The following is a 21,493-nucleotide window of genomic DNA, read 5'->3' as shown; positions in this document are numbered from 1 at the left end:
TATGTAGACTGGGCTGGTTTTCCTTAAATGGTAAAGGGAGGGTGTTCCTGGAGTTTGGATCAGTGGTTTGGTTCCATACTTCTTGAAGGATAAGACTCAGCCTATGAGGTTTGGGTGCTAAGGAGATTTGATAGAATTTCCACTGCCCAGAGGGGACATCTTTGTGGCCTAGTTTAGCCATTGCTGTGGGGAATCTGGAGGCAGAGGAGAGTAACAGTTTATCTTTGGTTATTAACTGGAAATTGAGAAGGTAGCTTGAAATGATGAAAAGTACTTTAAGTTAAGAATCACAAGATAATGCCTTTGAATCTTGGGCTTTAACACTTACTGGCTGAGTGACTTTAAGAAAATTAATTTCTCTCCTCTGATCCTCAATTTCCTCAAGCCTAAAAGGAGGGGATTGTCCTAGATGATTGCCCATGTACCTTTCAAATCCAAACCTTATGATTATGATTTTCCCATGGTCCCCCAGTTCTTCTGATCACAAATCTAGTATTATTTTCTATAGAAACTGCTTCTCAAAGGGCTTTTGCAGTTCTGTGCTTCTGTGAATATTTTTGTGAACGCTAGACAGTGCCTGCAGATTCCCTCCCTGGGATATTGTCGCTCAAATAGCCTTGTCATAGGATTGTTGTGAGGAACAAATGAGATAGTGCATGTAAAGTTCCATGATAATCTTAAAGAGCAATACAATTGTCATTGTTATTATTACACCTTATCCCCAGCTTGAACCAATCCATTGACTTGAAATAGACTCTACCTCCTTTTCTCTCTCTACCGGCTCCTCTTGATCTCATCAGCTCACGCAGATTTCATTACTGTGTCTATGCTGATGACTCCCAGATCTGCATTTCCAACCTTATCTCTCTTGAATTCCAATTCTGTACCATCAATTACCTACTGGACTCAGACCCCACATGTCCAAAATGGAATTCATTATCTTTCTACCTCAACTCCATCCCTCTTCTGAATTTTCCTATTTCTACCATGCAACCACCACCATTCTAGTACCCAGGTTCACAATCTCAGAGCCATCCTTAACTCCTTATTTCCATTCAACCCCCTGAGATTATCTTCAATTTATCCTGTATATATGTTTGTCCAGTTATTTGTGTATCATCTCCCTCCTTAGATTGGGAGCTCCTTTTAGCCAGGGGCTGTTTCTGTCTTTGTATCCCCAATACTAAGTACAGCACTTGGCACATAGTAGGCATTTGTTGATTTGACTTGACCCTACCTATCCAATCACCAAAATTTGTTTTTACGTCCACAACACCTTTCCCCTTCCCTCCACTGCCAGCGACCACCCCAATTCAGGTCTTCATCACCTTTCACCCGGTTCCTATTGCAGTAGCCTTTTATTTGGGCTGTGCCTCCAATCCTTCACCTTCACAATTCATTCTCCGCACTTTACGGTGCAGCCTGGCCAATCCTCACATATGGCACCGTACGTCCTGATTCCTGGCAGGCGATGGTTGAAATGAATGCCATGTATGCGCATCCTCCACTGACCTTTCCTACCCCTTCCTACTGCTATAATTTGGCATTTATTTTGTACACAACTACATACATACAAGCGCTTTCTCTAGACAGACTGTTAAGCTCCAGGAAGACGAAGGCTTCTTTCATGGGTGTTTCTGCATTCTCAGAGTCAAGTACACAAAGGGAACTTCACAGACTATTTGGGGTTTGACAGCCGCAGTCACCCCAAGTTTCTGCCCCTAACTCCCAGCTCAGCTCTCCACGTGAGAAGATGCGTGCAGACCGCATCCCGCCCTCTCGCTCTTTCCCGGGACCCCCACCTGAAGATCCCACCCATGGGAGGGCGGGGATCCCGAGCTTCCTACCGCCCCAGCGGGGTACACGGTCTCGTCGGAGCGAGGCGCCCCACATGCCTGCCTCCGAGCTCTCTCGTTTTTTCTCCTATAATCCTCTCCACACAACACTCCCGGGTGGCACACAGGGAGTCCGAGGTTAGACACTGAGGTCAGACACCAATCACTTATCAAACTCCTCCTCCCGAGGTAAGCGCCGGGGAAACAACAAAGCTAATAGGAAAACTGGCTGGGAGGCGGAGAGCCCAGAGGACCCGGGCAATGGCGCATGCGCACCGAGCCCGCAGGTCGGGGGAGGGGCCTACTCGCGAGACAAGTAGGCGTAATTTCGAGGGGCGGGAACACGGGAGAGCGCACGCACTCACCTGCTTCCCCCGACGTCGTCACTCCCTCCTTGCCGCTACGCCGCTTGGCGCGTGCTGACGCAGCGCGCGGCCGAAGGAAGGGGCGGGGCCAGGGGCGGGGCTCCGGCGCCCCCCTCCCCTTTCCACCCCCGGCCCGCCTCCCTCCCGCCCTCCCTTCCTCCCTCCCTCCTCCCCATCCCCTTCCCTCTCCTCCCTCTCCCCCTTCCCTCCCTCCCTCCTTCCCTCAGTCAGCCCCGTCAGCTCCGGGGAGCGAGCGTCGCGCAGCGTCGCGTCGGCCCGGCCCGACCCGGCCAGCGGGCAGATGCCCCGAGCAGCCACCGTCGCCGGTGCTGCTACCGGTGTGGGAGGCGGGGGTCCGGTCCGGAGGGGCTGCGTGTGAGAGGGGGGGGTGGGTGGGGGTGGGGAAGGGTCCGGGGGAGCAGGGCCGGCGAGCCGGCGGCGCAGAGGCGGCGGCGGCGGCGGCGGAACCGCGGGGGGCCGGCGCGGGGTGGACCATGTATTTCCTGAGCGGCTGGCCCAAGAGGCTGCTGTGCCCCGCGGGGAGCCCGGCCGAGCCTCCCTTTCACATCCAGACCGACTCCCAGAGAGCCTTCTTCGCCGTGCTGGCCCCGGCCCACCTCAGCATCTGGTACTGCCGAGTAAGTCCGGGAGGGTACCCCGCCGCCGGGCCGGCTCCCTCCCCTCCCCCCCTAAATCCCTCCGCGGCCGGGACCCCTTCCCCCCGCCCGGCTGCCTCGGGACTTAGTACCTACCCCCGAACTTCGGAGCCCTCCCCTCCTGCTCCTCCTCCCGGGGATCTTCACTCCACCCCCCACCCCCCCACGTCCCCGCCGTGACATTCCCCGAGCCCACGCATCTTACCTTCCCCGCGCACCCCTTACCGTCCTGTACCTGCTTAAAGGAGAGCCGGGGAAGCCCCCGGCTCCCTCCTCCGCTTTCCTGTCCACCTCCTCCGGCTGAGGATGGAGGGCGAGGGGGAGGGGGGCCGGGCCGGGGATAGCCTAGGCTGAGCTTTTAAAAGATAAGAGAAGTCCCTGAGCACGTCGGCTTGTAGGAAGGCTTCTCGGGGCCACCTCAAGTGGCACCCCGGCCTGGGCTCCAGCTGGGTGGCACAGAAAACATCGGCAAAGTCCGTCTGAACTTTTTTTTTACAGTTTAAATTAAATGTCTGGGGAGCGTTCACCCCCAGCTCTCTTTCCCCCTGGAGTGGGATTGGAGTTGGGTTAGCCTAGATGGGTGATGATGGAATGTCAAATAACAGGCATTTTCTCTCTGGCATAACTTTGATACCGGAAAATTGTAGCTGATCTCCCTTCCCCCTTCCTATTTAAAGGGCTGGTTGATAAATTTGCGAATGTTGAAAGTTCCCTTTTTTCTGCGCCCCCTTCTGTCCCCCCTCATATATATATTTTTGACCTTTCTTCTTGTAGATTCTTTTTCTAGAGGAGAGACAGCGATTAGGGACTCTGTTACCCCAGTCCTTACTATATTCCCTAGACTCCGGGAAAAGACTTTTTAAAGGAATGCGATGGTCAAGTTATTTTTTCCCATTTTCTGTGAATTTTAATCACGTTCTACTTATAGCTTATTGTCATGGACAAATGAGAGTTAAGTTTGAAAATAAATCCTGCGTGAGATTTTTTCTCCCCCAATCTCCCAAGCTGCTTTAGGCCTATTTTTTGAAATCTACAGAATGCAAAGAGTACTAAGAAATATACCATCCTTTTGTTTATGAAGAAGACACTACCCACCTGTGTCAAGGCTGGTGTTTAGATGGGAAGCATTTTTTTCTTTTTGAAGATAAGTGGACTCTGTGGAGATAGGCTGTGACCTCATGTCATGTGACACCAACTGGCTCAATTAAGTTAATCCCAGAAATCCCTCAAAGTTACCATCTAAGTGTCTGTCATGCCCTTCACTGTCCTCACAGTATGGGAAAATTAGCTTTGGGATTTTAGTAATGCTGATACATTTCATTGATTTGTTACATTAAATATATGTCTGATTAATTTTTCGGTCTTATGTCGGAAATAGGATAAAAACAGTAAATTTTTGAGATAGAAATATTCTGAACTTGTACATTTGATGATTAATGGAGGTACTATTAACCAGTTTACATTATAAACATCAGTTTTAAGTAACTATCGTTCATAGCATTTTGATTAACAGTGATCTTTTGAGCATAGATTTAGAGCTGGAAGTGAAATTAGAATTTATTCCAACATCCTCATTTTACTCATGAGGAAACTGAGGCCCAGAGACAATGACTTGGCCAAGGTCACTTTGCTTTGTCACAATAGCAGAATAGATATTGAAGCAGATTTTTAGTCTCTAAAATTGAACCCAGACCAAGCGTAGGCAGAAATAAAAATTTGGACTCAATTGAAAAAACAAGCTTTTTTGTCTGGAATTTTGCCAGAATGTAATATATTGCCTGGACTGCACTAGTTTTGTTTTTTCTTCCTGTTAAATACATATTCAATTTAGTATTAGATAAAACTAATAGGAGAATACTGAACTGAAAGTGGCTTTATCACCCTCTAAAATGGATAACATCCTAAGATTGTGGTCAGAATAATTCATTCCAACCATACTTTTCATAAAACATTTCATAGTAATGTACAGTTAATTAGTTTGGAGGAAAGGTACTATATAAATGCAATAATCTAATACAGGCAGGAAATAGCTCCCTTACAAACAAACCCCTGTACCCTAAATTGTTACCATGGGAGTCACTGTGAAAAATTTTGAAAATGTTTTAGACTCTGAGGGTTTAAAGTGGAAGAAAAGAAGAAACCCAAAAGTTTGGAAGAAGTGACTTAAAGTCAGGTCTTCCAGATGGCACCAGACAGACTTGCCTATGTGTTTGCCATCTTGCTCCAATATGTTTTTTCTTTTCCTTTGTTATACTACTTGAAATCATAAAGTAGGATTTTTTTTTGGTTTATATTTTAGTTTAACCTTATGGCTTATAAATTGTAATTTCATTTGACATTTAAATGTGTTTTCTATATGGATTTGTGCATTATACTTCACTGAGGAAATGAGATCTTTGATTGAAAGGAGAAAGGAGGTAGATAATTATGGAGCAAAAAAAAAATTGGGGAGGTAATGGGTAGAAGGTGTGAAGGGCAGGATATACCTATTTTTAAACTAACCTCCCAAGTGAGAATCTTACTTGGTGGATTTAAGGCAACTTGAGGTTTGTGGTTAAGGAGATCAGGAGATATTAAAAAAAAAAAAAAAAAGGAGATGGGGTATTTGAAATCTAGGCCTGGTTATACGCAGAAAAGAGGTTTTTTTCTCTCCTCTTTTTTCCTGGGCCATATTACCCATTCCTTTCAGGACCCAGAACTTCAGCTAATACTGTATATAGTTCAGTTACATCTGCTTTCATGAACTGTGAAGCTAGCTATAATTTATAACATTGTTTCTATGAGAAGAATTTGTTATGCTTGAAACATAACCTCATCTGGACTTTCATTGTTACTTGGAAATCCTATTCATAATAGATGATTTAACCTCCTACTTCCCTGAGAAAATTAATCCATCAGCTCTTCAGATTATCAGTGACATCACTTCTTTCATGTATCAGGGGAATAGTTTACTTTTTTGCAGAGCCTAATTCCTCACCCTGTGTTCCTGATCCCAATTCCTACCTGTTTCTTCCTCGGAATCATCCTCTCTATTGTGTTTGTTCTCCTGGCTTTTTTCCTTTTGCCTATAAAAACATTCAGGTGTCCCCAATACTTCATCCCTTCCACCCCATCTAAGCTATGACTGTAGCTGCTCATTTCCCTGTCTCTTCAGTCTTTATGCACTTCTTCATCTTGCATTTTCCTTAGCGGTTTGCAATCTACCAACTGCAGCTGCTCTACAGAGAAGGTATTTTCACAAAGCTCACCGTGATTGCTATATCTAGTGACCTTTCTCAGCCCTTGTCTGCTTTGACCATTCTATAGTATTAAATAATGTTGATTGCCCCTTCCTTCTTCTTTAGTTTCATGATTATGATTTAGTAAGTACAGTCAAATAATACACAAAAGTACACCCTTTCCTTGTTCTATTACACTTTTGATTGTTCCTTCTTGTTCTTTTTTTTCTTCCTTGTCTGTTTCCTAGTGCCTTGAAATGGGTATTCATTCAGTAATCTGCCCTTGGCATTCCTCTCTATAATCTTTCCCTTGGTAATCTTACTTGCATGAGTTCATGGCTTCATTTAGCACCTCTGTGTTGTTGCCTCTCAAATCTACAAATCCTGACCTCTCTCCTGAGCTCTAGACCTGTGTTTCCAGGATATTCCCCTCTGCATGTTCCACCAGTACTTCAAACTCAACATATAGAAAATTGAACTTGTGAGCTTTGCTCCAAAACCTGCCCTGCTTTCTGATTTCATATTATTTCTGTCATTGATGCCACCATTTCCCCAGACTCCCATGTTTTAAAACATTGATGTCTTTAAACACTTCTTTCTTCCTTTTTCTTATTGAATTGTTACTGAATCTTGTTAGTTTAACTCCAGTGTTATTAAGTCTTGAATTCCCTTCCCACTGCCACTATCCTAGCTAGCATAAGGCCTCATTACTTCCTTGCCTGAACTACTGGAATAGCTTTTTATAGTCTCCATCTCTCTTTCTTGTTTCTGCAGTTGATTCTTCATTAGTAGTACCATCCAATTAATTTTATTTATTGTCATGTCATTCTTTGATGAAAACCTTTCAATGGTTCCCTACTGCTTACTGAGTAGTTTTAATTCCTTATCCTGACAATCAAGACTTTCCACATTCTTGGATCATTCTACCTATCTAGCTCTTCTTGTTCTCCTACTTCCACAAAGGAGTGGGTTGGGGATGTCCTCTCATGTGTCTTCAGTTTAGTCTTACTTGATCTTTATAATTTTGTTACCTTTTGATTTTTTTGGTATGTAGTTTTTTATTTACATTGATTCAATTGCTATGTTATGTTCTTGATTTGCTTAATTCACTCTACATCAATTCATACATATCTTTGCATGTTTCTGTGTATTCATGCACACAGCAACTCAGATGGGCTGACGATGTTGTTCAAATGCAGAACCTACACTTGCCAAAAAGAATATTTTATGGAGAACTCATACGGGGCAAGTGTTCACATGTTGGACAGAAGAAGCAATACAAGGATGCTCTGAAGGTCTGTCTTAAGAACTTTAGAATTGATTGTGTGACATGGGAAACTGGCACAGGACCACTCAACATGATGTGCCCCCATCAGCAAAGGTGCTATGCTCTATGAGCAAAGCACAATTGAAATAGCTCAAAAGAATCCCAAGATGTGCAGATTTAGAGAATCCATCCCAAATGTTCACACAAACTATTTGTGCCCGACCTGTACTAGAGTATTCCAAGCTCATATTGGTCTGATCAGTCATGGTCGGACACACTGAAACCTGACTCTAGCTTAGTGATGCCATTTTGGTCTTCTTCAAAAATGAAAGACAACAACCAGTAACCAGTATTTTACAGTACAGTAATATTCTATTACATTCAGTACCATAATTTGTTTAGTTGTTCCCCAATTGGTGGGTATCTACTTTGTTTGTAATTCCAGTTCATAAAAATTGCTACTATAAATATTTTGGTGTATATAGGAACTTATTTATCAGTGAATTTCTTGGACTAATGAAGAGTCTAGTTCAAAGAATATGGATATTTTAGTTACTTTATTGGCATTATTCCAAATTGCTTCCCAAAATGGTTGTGCTGTTTCGTAACTCCACCAAAAATGAATGTGTGCCTATTATTCTACAGCTCTTCCAACATTGACTAGTAGCCATTTTTTACCAGTTTTCAGGATCTGAGATGAAACTTCAGGGTTTTTTTTATTTCACTTAATATTAGTGATTTGGAACATTTTTTCATGTGATTGTGAATACTTTGCAATTCTTTTGAAAATTGTTTGCATCTTTTGGCCACTTACCTACTGGAAAATGGCTATTTGTCATGTATCTAGATATTTATTAATTATTTATATATCCTATATGCCAAGCCCTTATCAGAAAAATTTGATACAGATTTTCTTTTATTTGACAACTTCCTTTTATTAATGTGCATTAATTTTGCCTGTGCAGAAGTTTTTCATTTTCATGTAATCAGAGTTATCTTTTCTAATTATTTGTCTCTGGTTAAGAGTATATATCCTACCAACAGCTGTGAGAGGTATATGATATGTTTCTTTTCTGATTTTTTTCCTAGTCTGATCTTTAATATTAAGGTCACATATCCATTTAGAACATGTTGCACAAGGTGTTGTAAGGTATTGGTCTAAGACTACCTTCTGCCAGACTGCTTTCCAATTTTTCTAGCAATTTTTATCAAATAAGAAGTTTTTCCTAGGTGATTTATGTTTTCTACTTTATCAAACACTGGGTTATTGAATGCTATTGTTAAAAATTCAGCCATGTTCTAGTCTGTTCTAATCTGTCTTTCTATTATTTAACTGGTAGCAGATAGTTTTGATGACTGCTGCTTTTTACATGTTTGACGTCTGGGAGTACTGAGAAATATGTATATTCTTTTGCTGTTCTATTTAGAAGATTTCATTAGTCTTTTAACTCTAAGTTCTTCAGGAATTTGCTTAGTTCCATATTTTCTCTTTTGTTTATCATTTTGTTAGACTTACCAAAAACTGAGAGAGAAATATTGATGTCTCCTGTCACTATTATGTTATTTTCTGTCTTCTTGTAGTTCAGATATTGTTTACGTAATGATATTGGAAGCTAAGGCAATTGAACTATAAAACTTTGTTACTGATACCGTTTTGTTGTCTTTGGTTCCTTTTAGCATAGTATAATTTTCTTGTTTATTCCTTTTTATTTTTTGAATTTTTTTTTCCTTTGGCAAATAGCATAATTGCAATTCCTGCTTTTTAGATTCACTTGATGAACAGTTTCTCCACTGCCTCAGTTTTATTTTGTGTCTTTGTTTTTCAAATGGATTTTTGGTAAGCCACAGGTTATATAGTTTTGCTTTCTTATCCAATCTGACGCTCTTTTTAATTTTATTGAATCATTTAATCCATTCACATTTAAAGTTATGAGGGTTAGATTTATATTTTTCCATCTGTCTAATATTTTTCTTCAAATTGTGATTTTTTTTTCACTTCTTTTGCTATAAACATAGTACTATGTTTCTTCAGTTACTTCACCTTAATATTTTTTAAGGTGGCCCTGTTCTCATTAGCTCTGTTCCTCCACCCCTGATTTTTTCCACTCATTTGTTAGGCCTTTCCTTCTGGAGTTTTGCTTATTAGTTCCTTTTTCTCTACTGCTTTTAGCTAGTTAAATAATTCCTTACCCCTTTTTTCCCTTCTTGGTTGTTTCCTCATTCTCTCCTCCCCTTTGATCAGTCTTATTCATTAGTTTTTAAAATTTAATTTTTTGTGCCCCTTTCCAAAAAGGCTTTCTCTCATTCTTTTCATTCCTGTCTCTTCCTGTCTACTTTAGAGCCTCATTCCCTGATTCATGACCCCTGTAATTATCTGGTTTCTCTCTTTTCTCAGTATTCCTTATGGAATCAGAACTTCCAAGGTATCCTTTCTTCTATATGTGGTTTCTGCCACTGTCTTGGAGAGCTGGTCCCATGGATTCCCCTTTTCTGTTTTGCCTCACTTATAGAACAGTGCCAGTTATCGAAGGTGTTAGAGAAGACACTGCCCCATTGTAGAACCCCTTTCTCTATCACATCCTTGATTTTTCACGTGGTTACCTCTCCCCCCACAATTTGTTCCAGAATCATCTTGCTGAGTTCATACTCTCTCACTATCTCAGTTGGTCCCAGGATTTCCAAATCCTCCCCTCCCGAGGTTGAACTATTAGATTTTTCAAACACCAAATACCCCATGTCACATTCAGCACAAGATTCCTGTCTCCCTTCATAGACCTTCTCTCTTTACCCAAAGGCACAGCTCCTTAGTGGAATCCCTCCCAGCACCAAAGCAAGACCTCTTTCCTTCACCCTCCTTTTCAGACTTCTCCCCTTCTCATCCTCCTTTGCCCACTCCCCTACGTAGGTTCTTCTCTTTCCAAAACCACAGTAGTCAAATACACCTCATCGCTAGTCCTCAGTTTGACCTGGGCAAACACATTCCTCTCTATCCTATTCCCTCCCCATTTATATACCCACTCATATTGTAATTTAGTCTCTCACACACACACAAAAACCCTTTCATTTATGGGTAGGCAGAGTATTGTGAAGTTCTGTTCATAGTGCCCCAGGTCTGTCTTTTCACTGTTACTTCCATAAGACTTCAACTTTCAGCCCTGTTTCCTTGTATGTATTTAGAAAGATTTTTTTTTTACTGGTCTCTACTGTTAGTCTGTCGTTGCCTTTGTCTGCTGCATTTATTCACTCTTTCTGCATTTCTATTGTTGGGGTGTTTGAGAAGCAAATAATCTCTTCAGTTCTGATTTTCTTTCTAAAAAATATTTTAAATGCTTCTTTATTATTCAAGGTCCATGTTTTTTTCTTTTATGTTTAAGCTCAGATTCGTAAGGTAGGTCACCGTAGGCTACATCCTGAGCTTCCTTGCTCCTTGGAATGCATTATTTCATTCTCTCTTGAGCTTTCTGATGCACGCAGAAAAATCTTGCATTTTATTTTCTTTCCTTTGTATTTAATTATCTTGCTTCTGATTACTTACAGAACTTCCATTGTTAAATTTAAGCACCATATTTTTTTTCTGGAGGTGATATGTGAACTTCATTTTCTGTGTATTTCATTTTCTTTGTCCAGAAGTTCTGGGCAATTCTTTTTTCTTATTTACTGAATTATGGTGTTAAGGTTTTTTGTTCTACTATGTTCTCCTGGGAGACCTATGATCATCCTTCTGTTGTCTCTGTGCATCTTGTCTTCAAGGTCAGTATGTTTTGTTTACATAGTGAGTATATTTGTTTTAGTGTTATTTTTTTTTTTACTTGTAGATTATCTTTCTTTTCTGTATATTTGTATTCCCAGTTTGTGGTTTTCTCTTTATTTCTTCAGTGGCACTTGCCTTTGCAGATTCCAATTTTTCTATTCTGCCCATTATTTTTGCTGTGAAGGCCATAAATTCTGCTGTAGTAATTCCCATTTCTCTTTTGAAAAGGTGATCAACAGTTCATAGTACAGAAAAGGCAATTAACATGAAGGCTGAGAAAAGACCATCAGCTTGGGCATTTAGGATCACTGACCACTTTGAAGAGAACAATTTTGGTTAAATGAGGAGTCAAGTTAAGAAGGTTTTGAACTCAGGAGATATAAAGGAGAGCATAATGTCCTTGATAGAATTAAAGAAGTTGGAAGAGGGATGGATCTATGGGAGACAGCATGTAATAAGTTCCACCATGTAGAGAATAACCCATCCATGTTTGTTCATCCACATTAGTTTATTCAGCCCCACAGGGGAACATCAACAATAAAACAATGAAAAGGGGAAGGGGAATATGACTCTTATTTACATGCTGGCTGCCTCAGCACAGAGGGTGCCTGACTGCGGGGTGACCGTAACAGCCATGAAGTCATTTGGGAATAGGATGTGAGTACACTGGGATTTTTCAAATGCACCCACACACTACACATAAGGGGAGAGGTTGGCAGTTTGCATAGCTATTGGGAGAGCAGATGAGGTGTAGGAATGTTTCCCTGTGATGAATAAGGGTGGTGGTGTAACTGTTAAAGGAAAGCCCAGTGAATGACTATAGCTGGGAGGCTGGACTGAGACCCATCTTTCCACTCTTGATTGATTATCCTTTATCATTATGCCACTGTCCACTGGGGTTATTCAGTCTGCACAATGGGGTCCATTGCCACAGACTTCTAGCACTACCGTAATTCAAGGATAGAGATTGTGCTAGCTGAGGAAAGGTTTCTTGAAAGAAGGACTTAGTCTGAGCCTTCTAGTGATATAGATAAGATTTAGATAGTCAGAGAAAAGTAGAGAGGACATTCCAGGAAGTAGAAGGTACCTAAACAAAGATTTTGGGTGGTAATGACTGGAGAGTGAATAGAAAACAGCGAGATGTTGGCATGAGTGTGGCAGAGGTTCTGCATTGAGGAGTTGTGAAATAAGATTAGATAGATAGGGTAGGGCCTAAAAGCTCATCAGAATTTAAACTTAATATAAACACTAAGAAGCCACTAGCAGTTTTTAATTCTGGAGGTGACATGATGAAAGTTTTGAAATGAACATTGTAATTTTTTAAAAAAATTTACTCTGACCTTCACGTGTAGAATAGGTTTACAGAATGGACCTGGCATTTATGATCCACACCAATCAGTTTCAATCTGCCTTTCCAGCCTTATTTCACATTGCTACCTTTCATACCATTCTATGTTCCAGTAAAAATGGACTGCTAAGGCCAAGATGGTGGAATGGAAAGATGGTCCTGCTCTAGTTCTCCCCCATAGCCCATAAAATACCTAAAAAATGACTCTAAATAAATTGTAGAGCAGCAGAAGCTATAAAACGACAGAGTAAAAGAGATTTCCAGCCCAAGACATCCTGGAAGGCCGACAGGAAAGCACAGCCCAGCCTTGGACACATGGCACAGCACAGACAAGACTGGGGTAGGCTCCAGGAATCATAGATAACAGCTGCAGTTCCCAGATTTCTCAACCGACAAACGCCAAAGACAGCCTCAAAGGTCACAGTGGCTGGTACTGCTGCATCTCCACTTTTGAAGCCCTCAGCCTAAAGACCCAAGGGGAAGCAAGCAGCTGATCTGGATCTCAGCCCTGAGTTGAGGTCCTGGGGTGAGGAGGAGCACTGGTGCTGGTGTAGTGGAGCTGGTGGTGTCAGTAGAGAGGGAATTCTACTCTCAGATCCTGGGCAGAAAGGAGTGCTTATGGTTGCTCACAGATCAGAGCACAGGCCAGGAGAGGAGTAAACTCCTCTCCCTTAATTGTGCCATCTTGGAGGAACCAAGAACTTACAGCTCCCTAGAATATACCCTCCACTTGACAAAGGACTCAAAAGTCAAATAACTGACTGGGAAAATGCCCAAAAAGGGGAAAAAAATAAGACTATAGAAGGCTACTTTCTTGGTGAACAGGTATTTTCTTCCATCCTTTTGGATGAGGAAGAATAAAGCATACCATCAGAGGAAGACATCAAAGTCAAGACTTCTACATCCAAAACCTCCAAAATAAATATGCAATTATCTTGGGCCATGAAAGAACTCAAAAAGGATTTTGAAAATCAAGTAAGAGAGGTGGAGGAAAAATTAGGAAGAGAAAGGAGAACAATGCAAGGAAAGTGAGTCAACAGCTTGGTAAAGGAGACCCAAAAAAATGCTGAAGAAAATAACACCTTTTAAAATAGCGTAACCCAAATGACAAAAGAAGTCCAAAAAGCCAATGAGGAGAAGAATGCTTTAAAAAGCAGAATTAGCCAAATGGAAAAGGAGGTTCAAAAGCTCCTTGAAGAAAATAGTTCTTTAAAAATTAGATAGAGCAGATGGAAGCTAAAGACTTTATGAGAAACCAAGAAATTATAAAACAAAACCAAAAGAATGAAAAAATAGAAGACAATGTGAAATATATCGTTGCTAAAAATAACTGACTTGGAAAATAAATCTAGGAGAGATAATTTAAAACCTATTGGTCTATCTGAAAACCATGATCAAAAAAGGAGCCTAGACATCATCCTCCAAGAAATTATCAAGGAAAACTGCCCTGATATCTAGAACCAGATGGTAAAATAGAAATGGAAAGAATTCACTGATCACCTCCTGAGATTCCAAAAGGAAAATTCCTAGGACTATTGTAGCCAAACTCCAGAGTTCCCAGGTCAAGGAGAAAATATTATAAGCAGCTAGAAAGAAACAATTCAAGTATAGTGGAAATACAATCAGGATAACACAGGATTTAGCAGCTTCTACACTAAGGGACTGAAGAACTTGGAATATGATATTCCAAAGGTCAAAGGAGATAGAATTAAAACCAAGAATCACCTACCCAGCAAAATTGAGTATAATACTTCAGGGGAAAAAAATGTAATTTCAATGAAATAGAGGACTTCCAAACATTCTTGTTGAAAAGACCAGAACTGAATAGAAAATTTGACTTTCAAATATAAGAATCAAGAGAAACATGAAAAGGTAAACAGGAAAGAGAAGCCTTAAGGAACTCATTAAAGTTGAACTGTTTGCTTTTCCACATTGAAAGATGTTTGTAGCTCATGAGACCTTTTTCAGTATTAGGGTAGTTAGTAGGAATATATATATATGTAGGTGTGTATGGCTATGTATGTATGTATATATTATATATGTGTGGTATATATGTGTACATGTATGTGTGTATACATATATATGTGTGTTTATACATATATACACACACACATATAGAAGGCTCAGGGTGAGCTGAATATGAAGGGAGAATACCTAAAAAATAAAATTTACTGTTGAATGGAATATACTAGGAGTAAGAGATAGGAAGAGGTAGAATATAGCAAATCATCTCACATAAAAGAGGGAAGAAAGAGCTTTTATAATGGAGGGGAAGAGGGAGGGGATGAAAGGAAATAATTGAGACTTACTCTCATGAGATTTGGCTGAACGAGAGAATAACACACAATCAATTGAATGTGGAAATCTATTTTACCCTACAGGAAGGCAAGGGAAAAGGGAATAGGAGAGGGAAGATAATAGAAGGGACAGCAAATTGAGGAAAAGGATAATCAGAAGCAAACACTATTGTGGGAGGACAGGTCAAGGGAAAGAGTGGAATAAATGAAGTGCAGGATAGGATAGGGAAATGTCTTTTCAACATAACTATTATGGAAGTGCTTTGCATTGTTACACATGTATGACCTATATTGAATTGCTTATTTTCTCAATGACAGTGAATGAGGAGTGAGGGAGAGAATATGGAATTCAAAGCTTTAAGAATGAATGTTAAAAATTGTTTTAGCATGCAACTGGAAATTAAACTATACAGGCAACGGACTACAGAAATCTATTTTGCTCTATAGGAAAATAGAGGGGAAGGGGGATGGAAGAAGGGTGGATAATAGAAGGGAGGACAGACTGGAGGAAGGAGTGGATGGGGCACACACTCTCCTGGGGTGGGAGAGATGGGGAGAAAATTTTGAATTCAACTTCTTGTAGAAGTGAATGTTAAGAACTGAAAAATAAATAAATTGCATATAAAAAAAAAAAATAACAGGCAGGCCAGTCAGATGGCAATGAAGAAACCATGAAAAATTAGCATCACGTTAATATTCTCCAAGAATGGAGCTCAGAAAAAGGGGAGCAGACAGAAACAACTTTGTTAGTCTGTATACAGCAATAAGGGAGAGCTGTTGACTAATAGGTGACCAACTTGGTGGGCATACTTCCTGAAAGGTAAATTATGGTTTATTAGATTGAGGAAGCTTGAAGATAATAGGAACATCCATCTCCCATTGCTCTGATTCTCTACGGTGAAGTAACCTTCTCTTGAGTTTTCCAGATAGGTTTCATTGTGGGGAAGAATTGTGTTGTTGACATGAATTCCAGGTCTACTTGGCTGCTGAATTTCACATAGCAGATTAATAAAAAGAATTGTGTTTTGATAATAAAAAAAAATGGACTGCTAAGTGTTCCCCAAATTTGACATACCATCTTCTTAGGCCATTCTTCCATGCTTGGGATTCTTTCCATTTTCATTTCTACTTTACAGAATCCTTTTCTTCTTTCAAAGCTCAGCTTCTGTGGCCTCTTGTCTAGAAACCCTTCCCTGATCATCCTGGGCAAAAGTGTTCTTTCTCTTCCCATATTTTTAGTACCCTACCAAAATTTGTCCTTTGCCCCACCCACACCCTAAGTAATATTTTTCATCCTTATTTCTATATATTCATCTCCTAATCCTTTCTTCCTCTAAGTATACTGAGAGCTCCTTGAAAGCAGGAATTCATTTTTTTTTTAAAGAGCTGTAGTTACTACTTAATCATTTAATAAATATTTGTTGAATTGAATTAAATTGAAGCCAGGAAGACAATAAAAGCTATTGTAGTAGGTTATATGTTAGGTGACCTAGACTAGTTTATTAGATAGAATAGGAGAGAGGTGAGTAAAAGATATTTTTAAGGGTAACAGATTGGTTATATGGGATGAACAAGAGGAAAGAGTCAAAGACAACTCTACAATTCTAACTATACACCCCCAAATAAATGTGTCATTACTGACAAAAATGGGGAGAAATAGAAACAGATCTGTCATTTGTCTTGCAGAGGCCACTGTTTGCTAGCTGCTATTAAAACTATGAATTTGACAGCATTTCAACAGATATTAAAACTGATAATTCAGCCTCTTCACTTATGCCAGGCTGCTCTTTGAATCCTCTAGTTTCAGAAACTTAGAGATTATCTCAGAGTCCTCTCATGTTAGTATAGAGATAGTATATGTTTATGAATAGAAAAATGAGAAGTATTCATTTTGCCTTTTGGTAGGATGAATTCTTAAAATGGACAGCTTATCTAATAAAGTATAAGGTCTTTTACCTTTTTCTTTTTTTTTTATTTTTTATTTATTTTTATTATTTTATTTAATTTATTTTTTAAAATTTATTTATTTAACTTTTAACATTCATTTTCACAAAATTTGGGGTTCTAAATTTTCTCCCCATTTGTCCCCTCCCCCCACCCCAAAACACCAAGCATTCTAATTGCCCCTATCACCAATTTGCCCTCTCTTCTATCATCCCTCCCTTCCCTCATCCCCATCTTCTCTTTTGTTCTGTAGGGCCAGATAACTTTCTATACCCCATTACCTGTATTTCTTATTTCCTAGTAGCAAGAACAGTACTCGACAGTTGTTCCTAAAACTTTGAGTTCCAACTTCTCTTCATCCCTCCCTCCCCACCCATTCCCTTTGGGAAGGCAAGCAATTCAATATAGGCCATATGTGTAATTTTGCAAATGACTTCCATGATAGTCATGTTGTGTAAGACTAACTATATTTCCCTCCATCCTATCCTGCCCCCCATTGCTTCTGTTCTCTCTTTTGATCCTGTCCCTCCCCAAGAGTGTTGACTTCAAATTGCTCCCTCCTCCCACTGCCCTCCCTTCCATCATCCCCCCCCCCCCCGCTTATCCCCTTCTCCCCCACTTTCCTGTATTGTAAGATAGGTTTTCATACCAAAATGAGTGTGCATTTTATTCCTTCCTTTAGTGGAATGTGATGAGAGTAAACTTCATGTTTTTCTCTCACTTCCCCTCTTTTTCCCTCCACTAAAAAGGCTTTTGCCTGTCTCTTTTATGAGAGATAATTTGCCCCATTCCATTTCTCCCTTTCTCCTCCCAATATATTTCTCTCTCACCCCTTAATTTCATTTTTTAAAGATATGATCCCATCCTATTCCATTCACTCTGTGCTCTCTGTCTCTGTGTGTGCATGTGTGTGTGTGTATGTAATCCCAACTACCCAGATACTGAAAAGTTTCAAGAGTTACAAATATTGTCTTTCCATGTAAGAATGTAAACAGTTCAACTTTAGTAAAGTCCCTTATGACTTCTCTTTGCTGTTTACCTTTTCATGCTTCTCTTCATTCTTGTGTTTGAAAGTCAAATTTTCTTTTCAGCTCTGGTCTTTTCATCAAGAATGCTTGAAAGTCCTCAATTTCATTGAAAGACCATTTTTTCCCCTGAAGTATTATACTCAGTTTTGCTGGGTAGGTGATTCTTGGTTTTAGTTCCTTTGACTTCTAGAATATCCTATTCCATGCCCTTCGATCCCTTAATGTAGAAGCTGCTAGATCTTGTGTTATCCCGATTGTATTTCCACAATACTTGAATTATTTTTTTCTAGTTGCTTGCAATATTTTCTCCTTGACCTGAGAACTCTGGAATTTGGTCACAATGTTCCTAGGAGTTTCTCTTTTTGGATCTCTTTCCAGTGGTGATCGGTGGATTCCTTGAATACTTATTTTGCCCTCTGGTTCTAGAATATCAGGGCAGTTTTCCTTGATAATTTCATGAAAGATGATGTCTAGGCTCTTTTTTTTTGATCATGGCTTTCAGGTAGTCCCATAATTTTTAAATTGTCTTTCCTGGATCTGTTTTCCAGGTCAGTTGTTTTTCCAATGAGATATTTCACATTATCTTCCATTTTTTGGTTTTGTTTTGTGATTTCTTGGTTTCTCATAAAGTCATTAGCCTCCATCTGTTCCATTCTAATTTTTAAAGAACTATTTTCTTCAGTGAGCTTTTGAACTTCCTTTTCCATTTGGCTAATTCTGTTTTCTAAAGTAGTGTTTTCCTCATTGGCTTTTTGAACCTCTTTTGCCAATTGAGTTAGCCTATTTTTCAAGGTGTTATTTTCTTCAGCATTTTTTTGGGTCTCCTTTAGCAAGTTGTTGACCTGCTTTTCATGTTTTTCTTGCATCTCTCTCATTTCTCTTCCCAGTTTTTCCTCCACCTCTCTTAACTTGATTTTCAAAATCCTTTTTGAGCTCTTCCATGGCCTGAGCCCATTGAATATTTATTGTGGGTGTTTGGGATACAGAAGCCTTGACTTCTGTGTCTTTCCCTGATGGTAAGCCTTGTTATTCCTCATCTGAAAGGATGGGAGGAGATATCTGTTCACCAAGAAAGTAACCTTCTATGGTCTTATTTTTTTTCCCTTTTCTGGGCATTTTCCCAGCCAGTGACTTGACTTCTGAGTGTCCTCTCCACACCCACCTAGCCTCCAGATCCGCCCAGCCAGAGCTTGGGGTCTGAGATTCAAATGCTACTTCCCAGCCTCAGGGCTTTTGGTGGGGACTGGGCTGCTATTCAGTGTGAGATTAAGTTTAGGTGCTCAGGTGGGGGCAGGGCAGCCACACAGGGTTCAGTTCCCTCAGGGGGTTTATGTGGAGACCTTCAACAATGGTTTCGGGCTCCTGTCTGCTTTGGGAGCCCTTGTCTGCTGCTGCCTCTGCTGCTGCCTCCCGAGGGCACCGGAGTTATGGGGACACCCCACTCCCCTCTCGGGGAGCCAAAAAGACTTTCTCACCGACCTTTATTAGATCTCCAAGAGAGCTATACAGTGTCTGTAGCAGGGATTCTTTGTCAAGAAAGGCAAAAATACTAACCTATTAGGACAGCATTTATTCATTCAGGAAACATTTATGAGGTTTTTACTATGTGCCAGGAACGTGGTCTGTATTGAAGAGTGAGTATTGGTGAGCCAGAGACTTAGGTATTGGGGAATGACTAAGATCAGCTCAGAGGGTGAAGTTTGAAGATGTTTTTGCTATGTCTAGATACTCAGAATGGTTTATAATTGGCAATTGTGTTGTACAGGTGGCTTTTGAATTTTCTGCTCTGTCATGGATGCCAGGGATTGCCAACTCCTTGAGCTATATACATATATAGTTAAGCTGAAAACATGAATCTTTTAATTAAAACATATATACTTAACTCCTTGAGAATAATCATTTTGAATGTCATAAATCCATAGAATTAGGTATATGTTGTTTTATCATTTTTTTAGCCCTTAATTACCTGTAGAGTTGAAAGGGTCCATAGTGTGATATAGTGGAAAGCCTACATATGGCCCAAATAGCATTTTTGGCGGTGCCATTACTGATTTTGTGACTATCTGCAAACAGTTCTAAAGCACCTGTGATATGCTAGGTACTATGTTTAAACATTTTACAAATATGATCTCATTTGGTCTTCACAACAACTCTGAGATGTAGGTGCTGTTTTTCAGTTCAGAAAACTGAGGCAAAGAGAGGCTAAGTGGCTCACATAGAGCCATATAACTAGTAAGTATGTAAGGCGCAATTAACCCACCGAGCTGCCTTTGATAGAAGTCTGAAAAATAAAATTGACAGTACGATAAGTAATCCCGATGTGGACTAAAAGAGAAAGGCATCTTAAGAAACCATTGTAGCACATAGATATACAATAAATTCAGACCTTAAAGAACATGCCCTGCCCAAAAGTTAGAAGTAATAACAGAAGACAGGTACAAAAGAATTACTTGACGTAAGAGGAGTGCCAGAAATTCATAAAGTATCGAGTACCTACCAGGAGCTCAGCTGTATGTTAGGTACCATGGTGGGTCCAAAGACATAATCTGTATCCTCAATATATTTTTCAAAATTAAACTTATTGATACTTTTTTAAAGATAAGACACTTCTCACCAAACACTCCCTTGTTCTCTCCACACACATACGTTCCCTAAAAACAATTTGTTTATTGTTAAAAGAGAGATATATCCTGTTGTCTGAGTAGAGTTTTGTGGCCTCTCAAATTTGACTTTATTCACATTATCATAGGCATTGTTTATATTGTTCTAGTTTTAAAAAAAATCGGTTACATTACTATTCTTGTGGTTCTCTGAATTTTTTATATTTCTATTTTGTACAGTACTGTAATATTGTTATATAAATATATCAGTTTATCCATTCCCTGATCATCTGATCGGTATTTTATTTCCATCTTTTTATTATAACAATGCTGTTGTGATTTTTTTGTGTGCATATTGATCTTTCTGTTCATAGCTTGGGGGTGGGGGGGCACATTTCCAGTAGTGAAATGTTTGTGTCAAAGGGCATGAGCAATTTAATAAATAATTTGAGAATGCTTTCCAGAAGTTTCCTCAATGTATTTTTGTTAAGGCTCAACTCATTCTGGGCATTAGTCCCCCTTGGCACTATTCTTATGTGTTCATTATTGCTTTTCTGTACATTGTCTTGATTTAGGTATGCTATCTTTTGTGTCTTTTAAAAATCTGAGTCACTTGCAGAACTCTCTCCTTCCAAAGAACAATCCCTTCTCAGGGGTTCTAGAATGGGAAGTTTTCCTTTGCTAGGGTGGCCCACTGCTTAACTTATTGCTGTTTTTGTCTGTAGACTCAGGGGTATGTCTGATTCTTTTAGCTAGTTACAAGATGTTTCTTTTGGGACACCATCTGCCTTCATCCAGTTCATCAGATTGTGTACTTCTATCACTATAGATACCCTTGGAGTAATTAGATGGTTATTGTGAATTTGTTGTGGGCAAGCAAAGTACTTTGAGAAATTTAAGGACCTTGAGACTGGGGAAGTATCAAGGAAGGCTTCAGTAAGGAGATAGGGACCAGAGGCCCATATTTTGTTTGGCAAGGTATGGGGAGTCACTGAAGGTTTGGGGGTTGGTTTATTTGCTTGTTTGGGCTATTGGTTTTTTTTAGTAGAAAAGTCTGTTGGGAAGATAGGCAATAGTGTAAAGAATAGATTGGAAAAGGATTGATGGGGTGCAGGATCACCTGTTCATGTTTATATGGTGCTTTATGGTTACAAGAGGGTTTTATGTAGAGCAACAACATGAGG

The 21,493-nt window shown here is 40.1% G+C and overlaps 1 protein-coding gene and 1 long non-coding RNA gene across 8 annotated transcripts in view; one reads left to right on the top strand and one right to left on the bottom strand.

Annotated features, from left to right (window-relative positions):
- Positions 1-2,335, bottom strand: part of LOC140496859 (uncharacterized) — a 48,737-nt gene extending 46,402 nt beyond the window's left edge. Inside the window, exon 1 of one of the 2 annotated variants that reach the window (XR_011964424.1) lies at positions 1,803-2,335. This is a non-coding gene — a long non-coding RNA (uncharacterized lncRNA). The remainder of the gene's footprint in view (positions 1-1,802) is intronic. The other variant, XR_011964425.1, reaches the window with a different exon arrangement.
- A 286-nt stretch (positions 2,336-2,621) lies between these two features.
- Positions 2,622-21,493, top strand: part of RIC1 (RIC1 homolog, RAB6A GEF complex partner 1) — a 164,026-nt gene continuing 145,154 nt past the window's right edge. For 4 of the 6 annotated variants that reach the window (XM_072597126.1, XM_072597094.1, XM_072597103.1 and 1 more), the window contains exon 1: positions 2,622-2,838. In XM_072597126.1, coding sequence (XP_072453227.1) covers positions 2,695-2,838 — 144 coding nt within the window. In that variant the 5' untranslated portion in view covers positions 2,622-2,694. Of the gene's footprint in view, positions 2,839-7,131; positions 7,370-21,493 lie in introns of those variants that run through there. The other 2 variants (XM_072597113.1, XM_072597121.1) reach the window with 2 other exon arrangements.

This window comes from Notamacropus eugenii, chromosome 1, assembly GCF_028372415.1.
Source record: "Notamacropus eugenii isolate mMacEug1 chromosome 1, mMacEug1.pri_v2, whole genome shotgun sequence".
NCBI classification, from domain to species: domain Eukaryota; kingdom Metazoa; phylum Chordata; class Mammalia; order Diprotodontia; family Macropodidae; genus Notamacropus; species Notamacropus eugenii.
This window is presented reverse-complemented; position numbering and strand designations above follow the sequence as displayed.